This window comes from Anas acuta, chromosome 7 (genome assembly GCF_963932015.1).
Source record: "Anas acuta chromosome 7, bAnaAcu1.1, whole genome shotgun sequence".
Classification (NCBI taxonomy): Eukaryota; Metazoa; Chordata; class Aves; order Anseriformes; family Anatidae; genus Anas; species Anas acuta.
The window spans coordinates 18,432,585-18,449,245 of NC_088985.1; the positions used below are offsets into that span (position 1 = coordinate 18,432,585).

General features: G+C 50.7%; 1 protein-coding gene and 1 long non-coding RNA gene across 2 annotated transcripts in view; one reads left to right on the forward strand and one right to left on the reverse strand.

The window, feature by feature from the left end:
* Positions 1 to 6,958, forward strand: part of LOC137859963 (uncharacterized) — a 177,421-nt gene extending 170,463 nt beyond the window's left edge. Inside the window, exon 4 of the long non-coding RNA XR_011098687.1 lies at positions 5,921 to 6,958. This is a non-coding gene — a long non-coding RNA (uncharacterized lncRNA). The remainder of the gene's footprint in view (positions 1 to 5,920) is intronic.
* PAX2 (paired box 2) overlaps positions 1 to 16,029 on the reverse strand; it is an 84,463-nt gene extending 68,434 nt beyond the window's left edge. The window contains 4 exon segments of the mRNA XM_068689635.1: positions 10,085 to 10,282; positions 11,306 to 11,376; positions 11,378 to 11,475; positions 15,255 to 16,029. Of these exon segments, the coding sequence (XP_068545736.1) occupies positions 10,085 to 10,282; positions 11,306 to 11,376; positions 11,378 to 11,475; positions 15,255 to 15,297 (410 nt within the window). The 5' untranslated portion in view covers positions 15,298 to 16,029.
* Between the last annotated feature and the right edge of the window lie 632 nt (positions 16,030 to 16,661).

Consider the following 16,661-nt stretch of genomic DNA (forward strand, 5'->3'; position numbering starts at 1 on the left):
TGGGCCACTCTCCCTTCTGCTCCACGTCTCCCTGTGCCACCAGCCCTGCCAGTTCTGCCTGCTGGGCACCAGGAGCCCATCTGTCTCAGAGAGGCAGTCACCCATAGTCGTGTGTTTTTCTTCAAACATCCCCTCAGGTCACAAAAATTCATGTAATCCACAAAGGGGAGTGGAATTGTGAGAGCCACGTAAGGGAGTTGGGTATCAGGACTGGACGAGTCTCTGCATCTTGTTTGGCACAGCGGCCAAGGCTGCCTATGTAAAACCACGGCAGGTCTGCTTTTTGACAATACCCAAGTCAAGTCCGCCGTGGCCTTTTGCTCCATCATTATCTTATGCCCTTTCCTCCCAGCAGCCCCACCCAGCTGTGCTCTCCCCACGCTCTGCAAGCCTCGTGGTGTAGCTGTCTGTCTCTGTCAGAGGCAGCACCACAAACATCATCTCTGTAAAACCCTAAATTTGCTGTTTGTTCGCTAGGGAGAGGGAATTTGTGGCATTATTCATTTTCCACTTTGTCTCTGTTTGCTCAGCCCTGGTCCATTTGTCTGTAGCACGTCCCAGCCATACGCTTCCCCTATGCCCTCACAGCGTGCAAGTGTGGGTTCCTTTTCTTCAAAAATATTATTCCTTCCTCTCCTCCGCTCTTCTAGATATCCTCTCTTTACTATTCATTTTATAAAGAAATGTTGTTTTGTTTTGTATGGATAATTTCTGCATAAATGAATATTTTTTCAAGTTCAAAAGCCTAAATTTAATCAACAAAGAAAGGTTTCCTGGGCCCAAATCTAGGCAAATATTTGCAGTGGGCAGTGTTACATAGCTACGTTTTCAGCAGTCATTCTTTTTAAAGGCAGGTGATCAAAAACTGTTTTTAAAAGAAATTCTAGAGAAGCACGAGCATGCTGAAAGGCAGTAGTCCTTTTAAGGATGGCCCCAGGGTGAGTGCCCAAAGACTCTCTCACAATTTTAAAGTGAGTGCCCGACCGCGGGCATTGGGTAGTGAGGTTGCCCTCATGTTTCCGCCAGCTTGAAGAAACAGAAGCTGTATGAAGGAAATGGGAGCTGGTTCTGGGAGCTGAAGGGCTGGGATAGCGCTGCTGCCAGAATCATTTAAACTGCCCTGCGACGAAAGGTGGTGCCGAGCATCCTGTCTGGCAGGTATTCATTTGTGACTTTGTCATCTTGTCGCAGTCTGTGCTTTTCCTTGTGTAAATGATGAACAGACATCAATGTGCCTTGCAAAACCTGGCTACCAGCCCTCTCCAGCGCAATACAGTGATGGGCAGTTTGGCCAGAGCTGATAGCTGGCCTTGATGCCATTTACCTCCCAGCCAGGGACGGGAGGTCAGCCCCGTGCCTGGCGCCCTGCAGCTAGGGAAGGGCTCTTACCTTGGGAGGAGAAGAACTGTGCAAAAGGGAACCAAAGGAAGGAAAACTAAACGGGCTCCCAGGAGAAATTATTTAACAGAAGCAAACTCCACCGTCTCCCTGTAGGCATGTGTGTGTGTGTGATGGGGAGTTGCTAAAAGTCTGGGGAATGGTATGCTGTGAAAGTTTTAGAAATGCTGCTAGAATTACGGAGCTAGAGGATGGCAGCAGCAAGGAATGTCCTACTTCTGTTTTTCATACAGGCAGAGACAAGCCACCAGAATCTCCTCTCCTGATTTAACAGTGAGGTTTGGGTAAATGTTTCATACATAGCATTTTCTGGGAAGCGTATCTGTGAACTCACAGGCTGTTAGCTCAGGCTTTTGGCACATCACTCTTTCTCCTCTCTGTCAAAACTAGTACACACATAAATCCCAAGCCAGACAGAGGACAAAGGAATATCCTTCCCCGACCACATCAAACTCCTGCCTATGTTTCCTTTAGCCTACCAGTGCTTTGTGTCACCGTCTACGTGCCTGCCAAGAGATACACATTCCCTGCCATATACCAAAATACTCATATGTAATATCCAGCCAGCAGGCATATTTCCCTGAAGGTACAGATCTGCATTGCACTCACAGTCCCCATATAAATGTCCTATAAAAAATGCAATATAACTCTGTCCTTTTTCCTTCCCCATATCCACCCCTGAACGCACCAACGTTTGCCTACAATATATATAAATGTGCCCTCTGCCTTAGCCCTATCCCGTCACTCCTCAGTATCTAGATGGACAGACATGCTCTGTCCGTAAGTCTCAAACGCATCATGCATACATCCCGTCATTCTTCACACTCCAACCACAGCTATTTCTCTCCTATGGCTCCAGGATTGAACTATTGTGTTGTCCATTTCCCAGCGACAAGAGGTCTAGTTACAGGGTTATTGATTGGTTTTCATGCAGACAGATGGATCTGCCTTTGGTCTCCCCACCAAAATCCACCTCTGTATGGGCTGATTGTCACTGCTCTGGGGATAAGATTTCACCAGGAGACCACCCTCCATGCAAACATCCTTCACCCAGGCCACGGATGGTAATAAATGGAGTCAGACTGAGCCATAATAAAAGCAATTGAGTGGGTTACCTGTGCAGACGCGAGATTTATACCTCCTCATATTTGATGTGATTGTTTTATTGAGTTCTCAGTGCAGTTAGGATGCCGTTTATTTATTTATTTATATGCCTACTTATCGGGGAAGAGGGGGGAGGCTGTCGCAGTCTAGCCAGCATTCACCCTCAGTCTTGTCAGATAAGAGCCCAAAGAAGAGGGCTCTCCAGTTTTGCTCTGCCTTTTACCTAGACTTGGCTTTGGTGGGTGAGCCCTGACCGGATAGCTCGTTCCTTTTAGCAGACAAAGATGTTTGTTTAATCCCTGAAACCTCGAGGACTGTCTGAATGATGAGCCTCATAGATGTTAAGGGGATGGTGTAAAGAAAGACACACGTATATGGTGATTTTCTAAAAGAATCTCTCAAAAGAAATTCCTATTTACGCTGTGCCTGTTTTGGACAATGGGCTGTGATCTATGCACAGAGCCTCTTTATGCTATTGCAATAGAAATAGGAAGCACCAGCATTGCTTCTGACTCTGTCATCACATGTGAGCATTCAGAAATATTAGCAGGTGCAAATTGATTGGAAATGAATATTTGTAAGTGCACTCTGAGGAGTTTGGAAACCAAGTGATTAGATTTGTGATTTTCAGCTGGGTAGATAGCCATATAAGTGCTACAAAATCAGCTCTCAGTTACTGGCGCTAGAGAAAATTGGAGGCTAACGCTGAATATCATACTGTCTAGTATTTCATCACGAGCCTAACGGTGTTTGTTGTTGGTTTTCCAGCTCCTCTAGTCAAGCGATAGCATGAGAATTTCAGTTCTCATTTAATAAGGGATGTTTCCAGGGCTTTCGGGAGCTTGAAAAGGGTCCTGTCGGCTCCCTGAAGACTCAAAGGACTGCATTGTTGAGGTGTTTTTAAATTCACTTAATGGGAGTCAGCTACCCAAATCCCTCTAAAATTTTGAAGTAAAAAAGAGAAAACAAGTAAAAGCAAACCCACATTGTATTACAGGCACTCATGATTTGTATGCCAATTGCACAATTTAGGGCTCTGCCTTAGCATTTTTAATCAGCTGGGACTGGTAAATATGTCCACGCATGTACAGGCTGCACTAGATTAATTACTATTACAGTGGAAAAATCCTCATTCCCATTTGCTCTCAGTTTATAGAACAATTGTTCAGGAGCGAAACTCAAACCTTTCTGACGCTTTCAGGAGTAGTAATCATTATCAGAGCCACCTACACACAGACAGGATTTCCTCAAGTCCTAGTTAGCTGCGCTGTTGTCAGGCCAGTGGTAAATGCTTCTGAAAGTCCCTGTCCATTTATAGAGACCTGTGACAAATCGGAATCCCTAAATATTTTGCTGATTGCAAGAAATGAGCCTAAACTCCATTCAAATTTCAGCATGCCTTAATTAAAGACCATGGCAAGTTAATCAAAGTAAAGCCCAGCCTTATTCAACTGTTTTGAAGTCTTATCTTTTCATTCAAGTAATATGGAAATCTTTTGTTTGAATACGCTTCAGGATCAGAGACAGGTTTTCTGAGATACTTGATCTATGGCTGAAAACATGACTTTGTTTTGTATGCATCGTGTCATCGTATCATAAAGGGTCCAGCTGGCCTGCTAGAGCATTATCTATCTCTTTAGCCAACACAAGATTATTTCTTATTGTATGTTTGCTTGTGTTATTAATGCCACCTAGTTATATATATTCCAAGAAATTAGGAATTCCTGTGGGATGCAATTCCACAACTTAATGGACCTCCATATCAGGAGGTGCCTTCTGCTACCACTTAAATGTTCCCTTTCTTATTTCCCTCCCTTCATTCCTGGCTACACTGCTTTGTTTAAGCGTGAATAATTCTTTTCCTGTTGGATGGACTGTGCCCTTCAGATGACTATATTGTTCTCACCACCTCGTCGTTGCTTGGCCAAGCCACTTATATTTTCTCCTCTTTTCTCCCAAAGTCAAATGAGTTTTTTCACATAATAGTGATTCTGGTAAATGAGGTTTAGCTCCATAAGGCTCATTCACCCAGCACTGAAATGCAGCTACCTCTATGACAGAATGCAGCAATCATTCACTAGATGCAAAAGCCTGAAAATGTTTAACTTCCAACAAAAATCAACCTTTCTGTACATGTATACAAAAAGAAAGGGCTGGGATTTTTAGATGATAAAGAGACTGTTGGGGTTCTGCACTCTGAGGTTCACAGAACAGGGAGCTCAAAACTTCCCAGTCACGGCCACTTCTACTCACAAACTGCCTCTGTTGAGCTAATATCTGCGTAATATGAAAACCAGGAAAAATGCAGCTAGCTTATTGTAGTTACCACCATACAACCTTCCAGTGGCCAGATATGAGGAATAAGACAAAGAGAAATGCTGCGAGCGTTCATTTACTCTTTCAGCTGCAGTAACATTGTCTGTAACCTCTGCTTTATGAGCCTGTCCTTTATTTGCAATGATGAAAAGAAGATAATACCAGGTTTGTGTCTGATGGAAAAGAATCTGAATTTAAAGGAGTATATTCCTTGTAATGAAGCCCTGTGTGACCCAATTGCATTCATTGCTCAGCCAAAAGCAAGTGCTGGTAGAAGCCTTCTACCTTAAGAGCATGCCCTGATGCAGGAAATTGAACGGGGACCTTGCACTTAGTGTCAGCAAGACAAGAGAATCCCTGCTAGGATCCCGAGTTTCTTCTGCATGTACTAAGGGGTGCCAGGGTATGAGAGCTGGTAAATTATGCTGCGTGCTGTCGGACAAGGCTTCTTCGCCCTTGCTTTGCACCAACCCATTGCCAGTCAGAGGCTAAGCCAGTTTACGGGGCCAGTCTAATCCTTGGCCTCTCTGTTGGCTAAATGGACATGTGGCTACTAAATATTGATGGTAGTGATAGGTTTGTGTGACACATGCACTTGCTGGTCATACACTATGCAATTTTCCTAGTTTTCACTGCAGACCGTGCAGCTATCGCTGGTTTTGGTCAGTATGAACAAGCTGCCATTAGAGATACTGTTTTCCTAGAGTGCCACGCTACTTCGGTGGGAAGGACAGGGAGAGATACCCGGTGACTTTGGCTGTGGTGTCCTTTGGGGAAACTCTCAAGCTAGGCTAGCGAGAGTGACTCAGAAAGCTCTGTTTGCATAACATTGATTTCTTCCGCATATGACACAGAACATGCCCTAATATGCCTGCCTTGTTCCAGACTCAATTGTTTGTCTCGAGATGTTACGTTTACCTCAGCTGAGATTCTGTTCAATTCTCACTCCCTTGCGTGGGCAAAAGCCTCGGCTGATGTAAGACAACCCAGGTCCAGTTTCGAGCCTTTCCTTCTTAATGTGTTGAACTGCACGGGATTTTTTAACGAAAGATCGCACTGTGTTTTACAAAGGTAGCTAAATACTGTTATTTTAATTTTACAGGTGGTAAAGCAGCCTCATAAGGAGTCCGTGTGACCTGACCAAGATCAGCCAGAAAGCTGACGGCAGAACTGGTAAGAGAAAGCTGATCTCCTAATACGCTGTGCTGTGCTCCGAGCTACAGGCCTGCCCATGGCCATTGACATTGGCCACACGCTCAGTATTTCATTGCACAAGTATATTTCACTGGTTATTATAACCTGGATCAATGTGTGTATCTTTCCGTATGTGTTTTAAAAAAGCAGTCATTATTGGAGGCTTTAACTGGGAATCACTAGCCGACTGTCAGATAATGTAACAAAAAATATCTCCCCAAACCAATCACATAACACTAAAAATTAACGTTTACTCAGTGCATAAGAGAAAACTGACAAAATACTGAACAGCTTGACCAAGATAGCGTATCCACTAAACTCTATTCTCTGCCATGACTTAGTAGCTAGATCTGCTCCTAGTAACCTAGGGTCCAAAGCATATCCAGAAGGCTGACTGAACTTCATAATTCTTTGGCTTTCATGTTCCTTGAATAAGGACTAACAGAGAGTCCCTAGCCCTGAACCCAGCCTCAGAGAGCAGAAATAGAGGGACAAATTGCAGGTAGGTGTCAGGGATTCATGTCGTTAAGAGAGGCAGAAAATGATGCTTAAACTACAACGTCTGTTGCATTGCTTGCTGCACAACCCTGAATGTATGCCCATGATCTGCCAGTCCTGTTCCCACTAAGGTACATTGTCTAATTTAAAAGACTTTTCAGGGATGATTATTATCCCATGAAACCTGTATTCTTAGGCTAAGTGTACATGCTGCAAAACAAAGCAAAAATTCTCATTAATGTCTGCAGCCAAGTTCGTAGTTAGAAGGCCCCCGCAAGGTTTACGGCAGGGCATATATGAATCCAGATGAAATACTCTAACCGGAGTGACCGAAGATAACTTGTTTGTAGTTATACAATAGATGGAAAAGTTCTTGTAGGAAGTAAGGTACTTGAGTGATTTGACGTAAGCATTAATTGCTTACCAAAGAATTACGAGCTTCTGTCACTTGCCAGCTTCTTAATTACATGCACCGTTTGTATGTGCGTGTTTACACAGATACATGTATATATATACGTGAGCATGTATACACAATAGGTTCATCATGTAGAGGAGCTAATGTGTGAAAAGGGAACAGGAGAGCTCCCGGTGTAGAGATGACTGCTCTGTCTTGATCCTGTCAGTTCTGGTGTGGTTTGCTTATTAACTAGCTTACTGTCTAGATTTTTTGCCATAATTAAAGCAAAACTACCACACAGCAGAGGAGTATTTTTTTTCTGAATCTTGAGGGGGTCGTTAAGACGTATTTTTTGCTATAGTTCATATCTGGCCTTTTTCTGCATGAGTTTGATATGAACAGCTTTCTGATATGTCTCAATACTGAGTTACACGTCGTCCCAAATGCATCCTGATATTGGCAGTACAACACTGACAGATCAGTGCAATGTAGGCACATATAATTCATCTATCACCAAAAAATAATTAATGGAAAATAATTTTCTTAAAATGATTTAGGGAGACTGTAAAAGTGGAATTGAAGTAGGACTGTTTTGTAGTCTTTCACCTGAAAGGCTGTTAATGCCAGGCTAGTACCCAGAAAGAACGAAGATAAAATGTAATTAATGTATTTTCAGAAAATCTTGTAATAACCTGAAGTACTTGTTTTCTGTATACAAAGAGATCTCCATTCTGAAGTGCAGTATTCACGATCTATCTAGGGACCTAGATAACCACCTTTTTCTATAAAGAGCCTGTTTGTATTCTCAAGATATTAAACAGCTCATGGATATAGCTCTAATGGTTCTGGACACTGGGCCACTGACATTTTTGCTTTGGAAACCCCACATTTTGAGAAAAAAATAATATTTCGAGCAGGTTGGTTTTTAAAATTGTCATCTATCTGAAGTGGCTCAGAGAGTCGGAGTGTTGGACAAACTCTGGGCTGTGATCGTACAGCAGGTAAGGGGGATGCAAAGGAACGTGCTGTTACAAAGAATTTACCTAATTCTCTGTTTACTTGGACAATGGAAGAGTGAAAAAAATGTGTATTTGAATTTTGAGCTTAGTCCTCTCCTCGTGTTTTGTGAGCTCAAGTCACAAAGCCACTGGAGTGACAGAGCTCGCGCTACCTTCCACGGCAGCAGGATCGGGCCCTCAGACGCTTGCTGTTTCCTATTCTGCTGCAATTTTTTCCCAGTTCTCTGACCTGCTCTTGCCTAGCACAGACCTGCAAGTTGTGCGACCTATCTTGTTACGGGCTCACTTCTCTCAGCTGTTGGAGCCCCATACAAAGGTGAACAATGTGAAGTTGGGTCCAAATTTTTTAAATGAACGGGGAAAGCTTTGATTGCACAAAGTCAAAACGTTCTTGCGCCTTGGTGCATACACACTCAAATGCCATCACAGTATGAATCAAATATGGTGGGTCACAGCTGAGCCTCTCTAATACAATAACACTTAGCAGTTACAAAGCCCTTGTCCTTCTCAAAGCATTTTATAAACGCAATCCAGCTGACATCTGTTCCCACATCCTGAGATGGTTCAATCTTCATTCCCTGGCTAGGGAAACTGAGGTGTGAGCCCCTCAAAGCCCCGACGCAAACTGGTAGCAAAGCCGAGAGCAAAATCTGTCCCCGGCCTTCTCCCTGGGACACCGTGAGGCACCGCAAGGTGCTGGGGCCGGCAGGCACGGATCTGTGGCTTTGGTGACATGGGGATGCTGACATCCTCTGCACCAGCAGCAGCCTCTGCGATCTTCTGGTCCACATCTGCCATGCCTCCAAAGACCCTGGAGCCCTTCCTCTGGACTTGTGTACCACTAGCTTAATTCCTCCCAGGGAGAGCTGGCTGTCCTTCCGCAGCTGCCTTTGTAAGGTGTCTGAATGTCAAACTGTTATTATTTCAATACCTGACTGCGAGAGTAACAGAGACCTGGAGGTTTTTTAGGAGGGTGTATAATTAGCCGATCAGTATTATGTTACCCTGTTCATAACTTAATAACCATTTTAATACAGATGGCACACACAGGGATAATTTCCTAGGGTAGCCTAGCAGTATATTACAGAGACAGTGTGTCTGAGGGAATCTTCCTTAGCCAAGGTACATTCCACCAGCTAATTCTACCTGCTGTTTTCAAGATGATTTGGGATAATTCCATATCATTTGCAAAATATTAAAACCCATTTATATAGGATGCCAGATTTAGAAATACACAGCCTGAGTTATTAGACATATTTTGATAAATCTGCCATGTAAAGCGCAAGACAAAAAATACCACTGTGTTTTCCCTGCTGTTTATTTTTTTGCTTCCCTTGCTATAAATACACCAGGTTTTAAAAAGATCTGGCTAAACTTGCTGTATATCAAGAGGACCGATATACTGACTTGGGCGATTTTGTCTATGCCGGCACTGCAGAAGTCTGCTTGCATATTTACGCACACCCTGTGTACATTTATTTGGATGGGGAGCTCTGTATATTTGGGACTGCATGCAGAATTTCATGGATTCTTACTCTTACTCTGTCGGTGCGGTACTTTGTGCCTACATAGGCACCCTTGGCAAACATTGCTGTGTTCCTAGGGACTGCGGGCGCGGGCGAGGTGCGTGCAGCCGCGTCGCACGGCAGCAGTGCGGTGACTCAGTGTGCGGGGCAGTGTCCTGCGTGTCACCAAGATGTGAGGACCTGCAGCCTGGGGTGGACGGATGGCTGTGCGGGGTTTGTACAGCCCGCGGGATGTGCGCTGGGCTAACGCTCCTCTACCCGCATCAGTGGCCTTTCCCCCCCCGATCTGCCGCTGTTTGCCCGTCGTGCGGTTCCTTCCCACACCCCGAGGCCCTCCACCGACAGAAGCCGTTCCCCAGCGGCTGGGGGAGGAGGAGGAGGAGAAGGAAAGACCCCGCCACCGCCCAGCCGCGGAGCGGGGAGCCCGGCCCGGGGGCAGCCTCCGGCGGCCGAGGCTGCGGGCAGGGGCTGGCTTCTGCTCGGAGCCTCGGCGCCTGGCGGGGCTGCTGGCGGCTCCCCCGGGGGCACGGAGGTAAAACCGTCCAGACGCCCCCGGGGCTTGCACACAGACCGAGCCCCGCGCCCCGGCCGGCTCCCGGTCCCGGTCCCGGTGCCTGCAGGCTCGCCCTTACCTGTTTATGGAGGAGACGCTGGGGACCGTGTCGTTGTCGCAGATGCCCTCGGCCAGTAGTCTGTCCCGGATCTCCCAGGCGAACATGGTCGGGTTCTGTCTCTTGTACTCGGCGATTTTATCCACTACTTTGGGGGTCGCTACTTTAGGTTTGGATCCGCCGATCACTCCGGGCTTGATGCTCCCCGTCTCGTAATACCTGCCGCGCCAGAGCACGACGGTCGGTCAGTGCCCGGCCGGGTCCCCCGCCGCCCCCAGAGCCCCCTGCCCCGGCGCGACCGCTGCCCCGCGACCTCCCCCCGGCAACCGCCCCCCGCCTTTGGGTTGCCGGTGGGGGCACCAAGGGGCTATACCGGGCTGTACTGGGTTGTACTGGACTCTACCGGGCTGTACCGGGCTGCGGCAGCCGCCGCTCCCGTCCAGTGCTCACCCCCCAGTTTTTTTCCTTTCCCTTTGGGTGCGTGTTGGCTGGTGTCTGGGGGAGCGCTGCGCTCCTGCTGCTTTCCCCGCGGGCGCTTCTTTCGGGCCCGAGCATAGGCAAGCCTCGCCGCGCTGCGGCCCGCCGGGGACAAGCCCACCGACCCCGGGGCCGGGTCGGGCGGCCTCGGAGGGGCCGGGGGGCGCGGGCAGAGCCTGGCAGAGCCGTGCTCGCGGTTCGCCAGCGGGCTCCCGGCCCCCCGGCGGCCCTGGCACGTCCTTCGCGAAGGGCACGGCGGCGGCAGGCAGCCCGCCCACCGGCACCGCCGGCGCGGCCGCCGGGGATGCTTCGCACCGCATCTTTGTTTATGGAGATTTATCTGTTTGCCCCGCTGTTTGTTTATTTACCGTGCATTTGCTAGGGCCGCCTACGGATTGTTGTGAGATGGGCTTTTTTGTTGTTGTTGCTTTTTTTTTTTTCTTTTGCTTTTTTTGGGGGGGTGGGGAGGAGGAGGTCGTTCTCCTATGGTGTTTTTCTTTTCTTTTCTCCCCCTCCCTGGCCCTTCTCTCGCGAACCGATCCCTTTCCGCAGCTCCCGCACGCCGCCCGGCCGGCGGGGCAGCGCGTCCTGCCGCTGTGACGGGGGCGGTGGCGGGCAGGGGGCGGTGGGCAGGGGGCGGTGGGCAGCAGGGAGCGGGCATCGCCGCGGTAAGGGCCGGGGGGGCACAGAGCGGCGCAGCGCGGCGCCCGGAGGCACGCTGCCGCCCCAGGGGAGGGGAAGGAGCGGCTGCGGTCCGTTCCTTACCTGCCCAGGATCTTGCTGACACAACCGTGGCTGACCCGCAGCTGCCTGGAAATGTCACAGGGTCGCACCCCCCCCCTGGTGAGCCAGCTCCACTATCCTTTGTCTCACCACGTCAGGTAGGGGCCTGCCGTTCACAAACACCCCCCCGAGCTGGTTCACACCCCCGTGCCCTGCTGGGGAAAGAGAAAGAAAAAAAACACAACAACCCACGCACACCAGAAACACACCGTTAGTCGTGGGTTCTTTGCCACTCGGACTGCAAAATCTCCCGTCACTACAAATGGATTGGGGGTGACGGGTGAGGGACTGGGGGGGTCGAGACGTGGGAGAGAGACAGAGAGAGACGGGGAGGGAAAGAAAGAACAAGAGAGAGAAAGAGAACGAGAGAAGGAGAGGAAAGAGAGAGGGGGAAGAAAGAAAAAGAGAAAGAAATGAAAGAAGGAAGGGAAGAGAAAGAAAGAGAGAGAGAGAAAGAAAAGAAGAAAGAAAGAGAAAGAAAGAGAGAGAGAGAGAGAGAAAGAAAGAGAAAGAAAGAGAGAGAGAGAGAGAGAAAGAAAGAAAGAAAGAAAGAAAGAAAGAAAGAAAGAAAGAAAGAAAGAAAGAAAGAAAGAAAGAAAGAAAGAAAGAAAGAAAGAAAGAAAAAAAGGAAGAAAGGAAGGAAGAAAAACGGGGTGAGAATAAGATGAAGAAAGAAAGAATTAGAAATGACTAAGGGCGGTGGAGATGGCACAGAGGGGGAAGAAGCGTGAATTTCCCCGAGCCAGCTGGGGACCCCCCGCGCCCCGCCTGCCCCCGGCCGCCCGCACCTCTGCCCGCAGCGGCGGCTGCCCGAGGCCATTGTCGCGGGGCGAGGACGGAGCCGGTGCCGGCTGTGCCTCCTCTCGGAGTTGGGAAGCGAAACGCTCCCAGGTCCGGAGCCCAGCTGCTCGGCGGCCCCGGGCAGCCCCCGCTGCAGCCCCCCGCTTTCTACCCTTGCGCTTTTCCTCTCTCTTTGAGTTCGCTTTCTGCGATTTTCTCGCACATTGTCAATTCCAGCTCCTCGCGACCCCGCCCTCCCTCATCCCGCAGCAAGTCCCCTCCACAGCGCCTTGTCTCCGGTTATTTTGGGATGGGAGTTGAGTGGATTCGGACGGAAAAGGAGAGGGAGGAAGAAATGGAAGGGGAGAGGAGGAAAATATCGTGTGTCCCGCGCTCGGGCTTCGTTTACAGGCAGACCCTCTCTCTGTCAGCTTTCGGTATTTAAAAGAAAAATCCGCCAGTAGAAAAAAAAAAATGAAAAAAAAAAAAAATCTTAACAGGGTCTCGCGGCTCCTTGTTTGTTTGTTTGTTTTTCTATTTTTTTTTTTTATTCTTTCTCTCTCTCTCTCTCTCTTTTTTTTTTCCCCCGCGCAAATCTATATCAGGGCGAATTTAAATTGCTCTGCTTTCCTCTATTTCTCCGTTCCCAGGCAAAAAAAAAAAAAAAAAAAAAAAAGCCCACAACAACAACAACAAAAAAACGCTCTCTCCCACCCGGGACTGCTTGGGCTCTTTTTATCCGATTCGCCCTTCTCCCTTTCGAGAAACAACTTGGCGGGGAGGAGGAGGAACCGAGCGCGCACCTGCGGGGTACGGGCAGGGGGAAAGCCCGGCGGAGCTGGGCGCCGCGTACCGGAGCCGCCGCCCGCTGCCGGTGCGGGAACCGCTGCGGGTGCGGCCCCGCTCGCTCGGTGCCCTCTCCCCGGCGGCTGGCAGGCGGAGATAGAGCTGTGCAGAGCACGCCGCCTTCGAGCCGGCCTCTCGCACAGCCCCAGCCTCCTTCCCCGCGGAGAGATCTTAGTTCGTCGCGCGCTTTGCTGAAAAATGATCTGTTTGTATTTTCGCTGAGGGTTTTTTTTTTCTTTCTTTCCTATTTTTTTTCCTCCCCTGCTTTTGACACTGACTTATTGGCTCTGAACTTAGTGGAAACTCTCATTGCCCTGCGATCGATCCAAGTCCTTTCGCACAAATAGAGTTTTTTCCATCTCCCCCCTCCCCGGTCAGGATCACCCCCACCTCCCTGCCACCGAGCCAGGGGCTCCCGTCCCTTCCCCTTGCCCGAGGAGCTGAGGTGTCGCTGCTCTCTTTTGTTGCTCATTCGTAAAAGATATTTAGGGCTTCGGAGGGGAGGGGGCACGCTTGTCTTCCTCCACCAAAACCTGCGGGTGCGTGTTGCTCTGTGTTTTCTTCGTTTGTGCAGAGCCCCCTCTGCACATGTTGCCTCTAAAGTTACAAGACAGCAATTTCTTCGGCAACTCCGCGATAAATAATTCAGAGCACCTTTTATAACTCGCATTACAAAGTATTAAAAGGCAACAGATGCAAAAAAAGATTAAAAATTAATAATTTAAATTATCGCACCCCGGCTATTTTTTTTTTCCACGAGATTTGGGTTTGCTCCACACGGTCTTTTCCTAAGGTTATTTCCGTACGAGCAGGGGGATGTTTTGGGGCATTTATCCTCGTGGGGATGCCGGGCTGTGTGTGTGCATCTGCCCGAGCAGCCGAGCTGCTTTCCTACCCATCGCGTTTGCTGCCTGTGCGCGCCTGCATCGGGAGCCCGCGCCCGAGCGTATTTTAATTGCTTGCCAATATCTAGGTCTGCCCAGCTAGAAATGCATTTTGGGGAACAAATCGAATGCTGATTAATATTAGTAGGATTATTCGGAAGCCGAAATTGTTCCCGAATCTCGGTGGAGTTTGCAGAAATGAGCGTCTCGGTGGCGAGATGCCTCTCTCGGCTGCCTGCATATTCCAGCGCGTACCGAAGGCAGAATTACTGCCATCACTTCCGAGGGAAGGTCGTGCCCGAGAGAACTAAAAATAATGCCTAACGCGGGGGCCGTTTTCTGTTAGAGGTCCTCGAAAATTAAATCCTAAATTTTAAGCGGTGTGTGCTGGAAAGCATTAATTTCCGAGCAGGAAGGCAGTTACCTACATCCACGTTTGGGGATCTGATGGTAGCTTTCTATCTCTGCGCCTTCTTTCTCCTGGCAAAATCGTCATTTTTTAAACCGCAAACATTTCGATTTTAGACCTTTTCGGTTTGGTTTTATGCAGCGGGCAGGGCGTGTCCTCAAAAGTTTCGGTGTCAAAAGTTACAAATTGCTCTTAATTATTCATTTCCTGACTTGAGACGGTCCCAGGCTCGGCTCTATATTCCTATGTGCTCTTTAATTTAAAGCTCGGAATTATTTTCCCTCCGTGCGGTGAAATTAAAATCCCTGAAAATTCCCCGCTACTCTGCCTTCTCGCCTTCCTTCGTCCCCCTTTTTGGGAAGAAAGGTTTTCTAAAGTGAAAATACATCACGAAGCCACTTCCCTGGGCGCCAGGAATGCATTTTAAACGCACGCCGAGGAGCTGCTAAATAACCCGGGAGGGACCGTGACTTCTCGGGGAGCTCGGAAAACGCCCGATTTCCCGGCCCCGCCGCTGCCCTATTTTTCCCGCAGTCCAGGCTTGAAGCGAGCCCGGCCGGAGCGGAGCCCGGGGCAGCCCGGACCGACCCCGCCGTTCATCCGAAAGTGCCGGCCCCCCTCTCCGCCGCCGAAACCCGAAACGAGAGCAAATCCCGGCCGGCGGCGGGGCAAATTGTCAGCTCGCACACACGTAGGATTGCGGGAAGCCCTCGCCCCGCGGGGCCGGGGAAATCGAAAGGGTCGGAGCCGGGAGCTGGCAGGAGCCGGGGCAAAGTCTCGTCCTCCGAGGGGCGGCTCGGGCACTGCCCCTGCGGGCTCTGCTCGGGGCTCGCTCGCAGCCCGGGCCCGGGCCCGGCCCCGCGCCCTCCGCCGGGTGCCGGTGCCCGGTGTCGCCCCCCGGGCGGTGCGGGGATGGAGCCGGAGGAGGAACGGGGGGAGGAACGGCCGGGGAAGGAGGGATGGAGGGATGAGGAGGACAGAGCGGCGGAAGGAGCCGGGCTCCAGTACTCACGGTGCATTGCTGAGAAGGGGTCTGCCTTGCAGTGCATATCCATGGGGAGGCAAAGGAAGGGGAAGAAATCGGCTGAAGCCGCCGTGTCGCCTCTAAAACTCAACTTCAAGACTTAGGGGAGAAAAAAAAATAAGAGGGAAAAAAAAACGAAACAAACCAAAACAAATTTAAAAAAAGCAAACCAAAAAGGACACAGAGGGAGAGGAGAGAGGGGAGCGGCGGGGCGCGCTGCCCCCCTGCCCGGGGAGCGGGGAGCGAAGAACTTTCCGGGCCGGGAGGGCTGCGCCGGGGGCCGGGGCGGCCGAGTCAGCAGAGTCCGAGGGAGCGGGGGGCTGGCGGCGCCGGGGGGCAGGCGGCTGTCATGGCTGGGGGGGCCCGAGCATCCCCGGCGGCGGGGAGGGGGGCCGGGGCGAGGCGGCCGAAGGCGCGGGAGGACGCGGCTCTCCCTCCTCCTCCTCCTCCTCTTCCTCCTCCTCCTCTTCCTCCCCGGGTCCGGGGCTAGCCGATGGAAGTTCAAAGCGGAGTAGCAATCCCCGGGAAAGCCGCGAGCGGCGGCGGCCGGCGCGCCCCCCTCGTCTCGGCCGGGCGGAGGATCCGGGCGCCCGGCGGACTTTTCGCCCGAGGTGGGAAGTGCTTGCGAGGAGCCGGGGCCGGAGACTGGAGCCTCCTCTCCCGGTGTGTGTCTCTCTAAAAGCCGCAGCGCCCTCAGCCCCCCGCCCGCCTCCCCGGAGATGGATGACTTGTCAGACAAAGGCAATAGATTCCGACACTCTCTGATTCGCCAGCGCGCCGAGCCGAGCGCGGCGAGGAGGGCCGGGCCGCCGCTCCGGCGCGGGGGGGCCGCCGCCGCCTCCGGGACGAGGGCGGCGGGGGCGGCCCGGCCGGCGCCGGAGGGCCCGGGAGGACGCGGAGCGGGCGGCGGGGCACGGCCGGCAGCAGGCACCGCGGTGCTCCCGGCCCGGCCCGGGAGGGTCCCGGCGCCTCCCGCCGCTCCGAGCGGCCGGCTGCCCGCTCCGCTCCGCCGGGGACGTGGCTCGGGCTGAGGCGGAGCGGGGGGAGCGGGTGCGCGTCGGGGCTGCCCTGGGGAGAGGCTGGGGCGGTGGGGAAAGCGGGGAGGGAAGGGAGAAAGGGAGAGGGAAGGGACGGAGGGAGAGGAGAAGAGGAGAAAGAGAGAAGGAAGGGGAGAAGGAGAGAAGAAAGAAAGAAAGGAGGGAAAGGGAAAGACGGAAAGACAAAGAAAAGGAAGGAAGAAAGACAAGGAAAGAAGAAGAAAGAAGAAGGAAAGAAAGAGAAAGAAAGAGAACGGAAAGAGAAAGAAAAAGAACGAAATAGAGAAAGACAAATAGAGAAATAGAGAAATAGAGAAAGAAAGAAAGAAAGAAAGAAAGAAAGAAAGAAAGAAAGAAA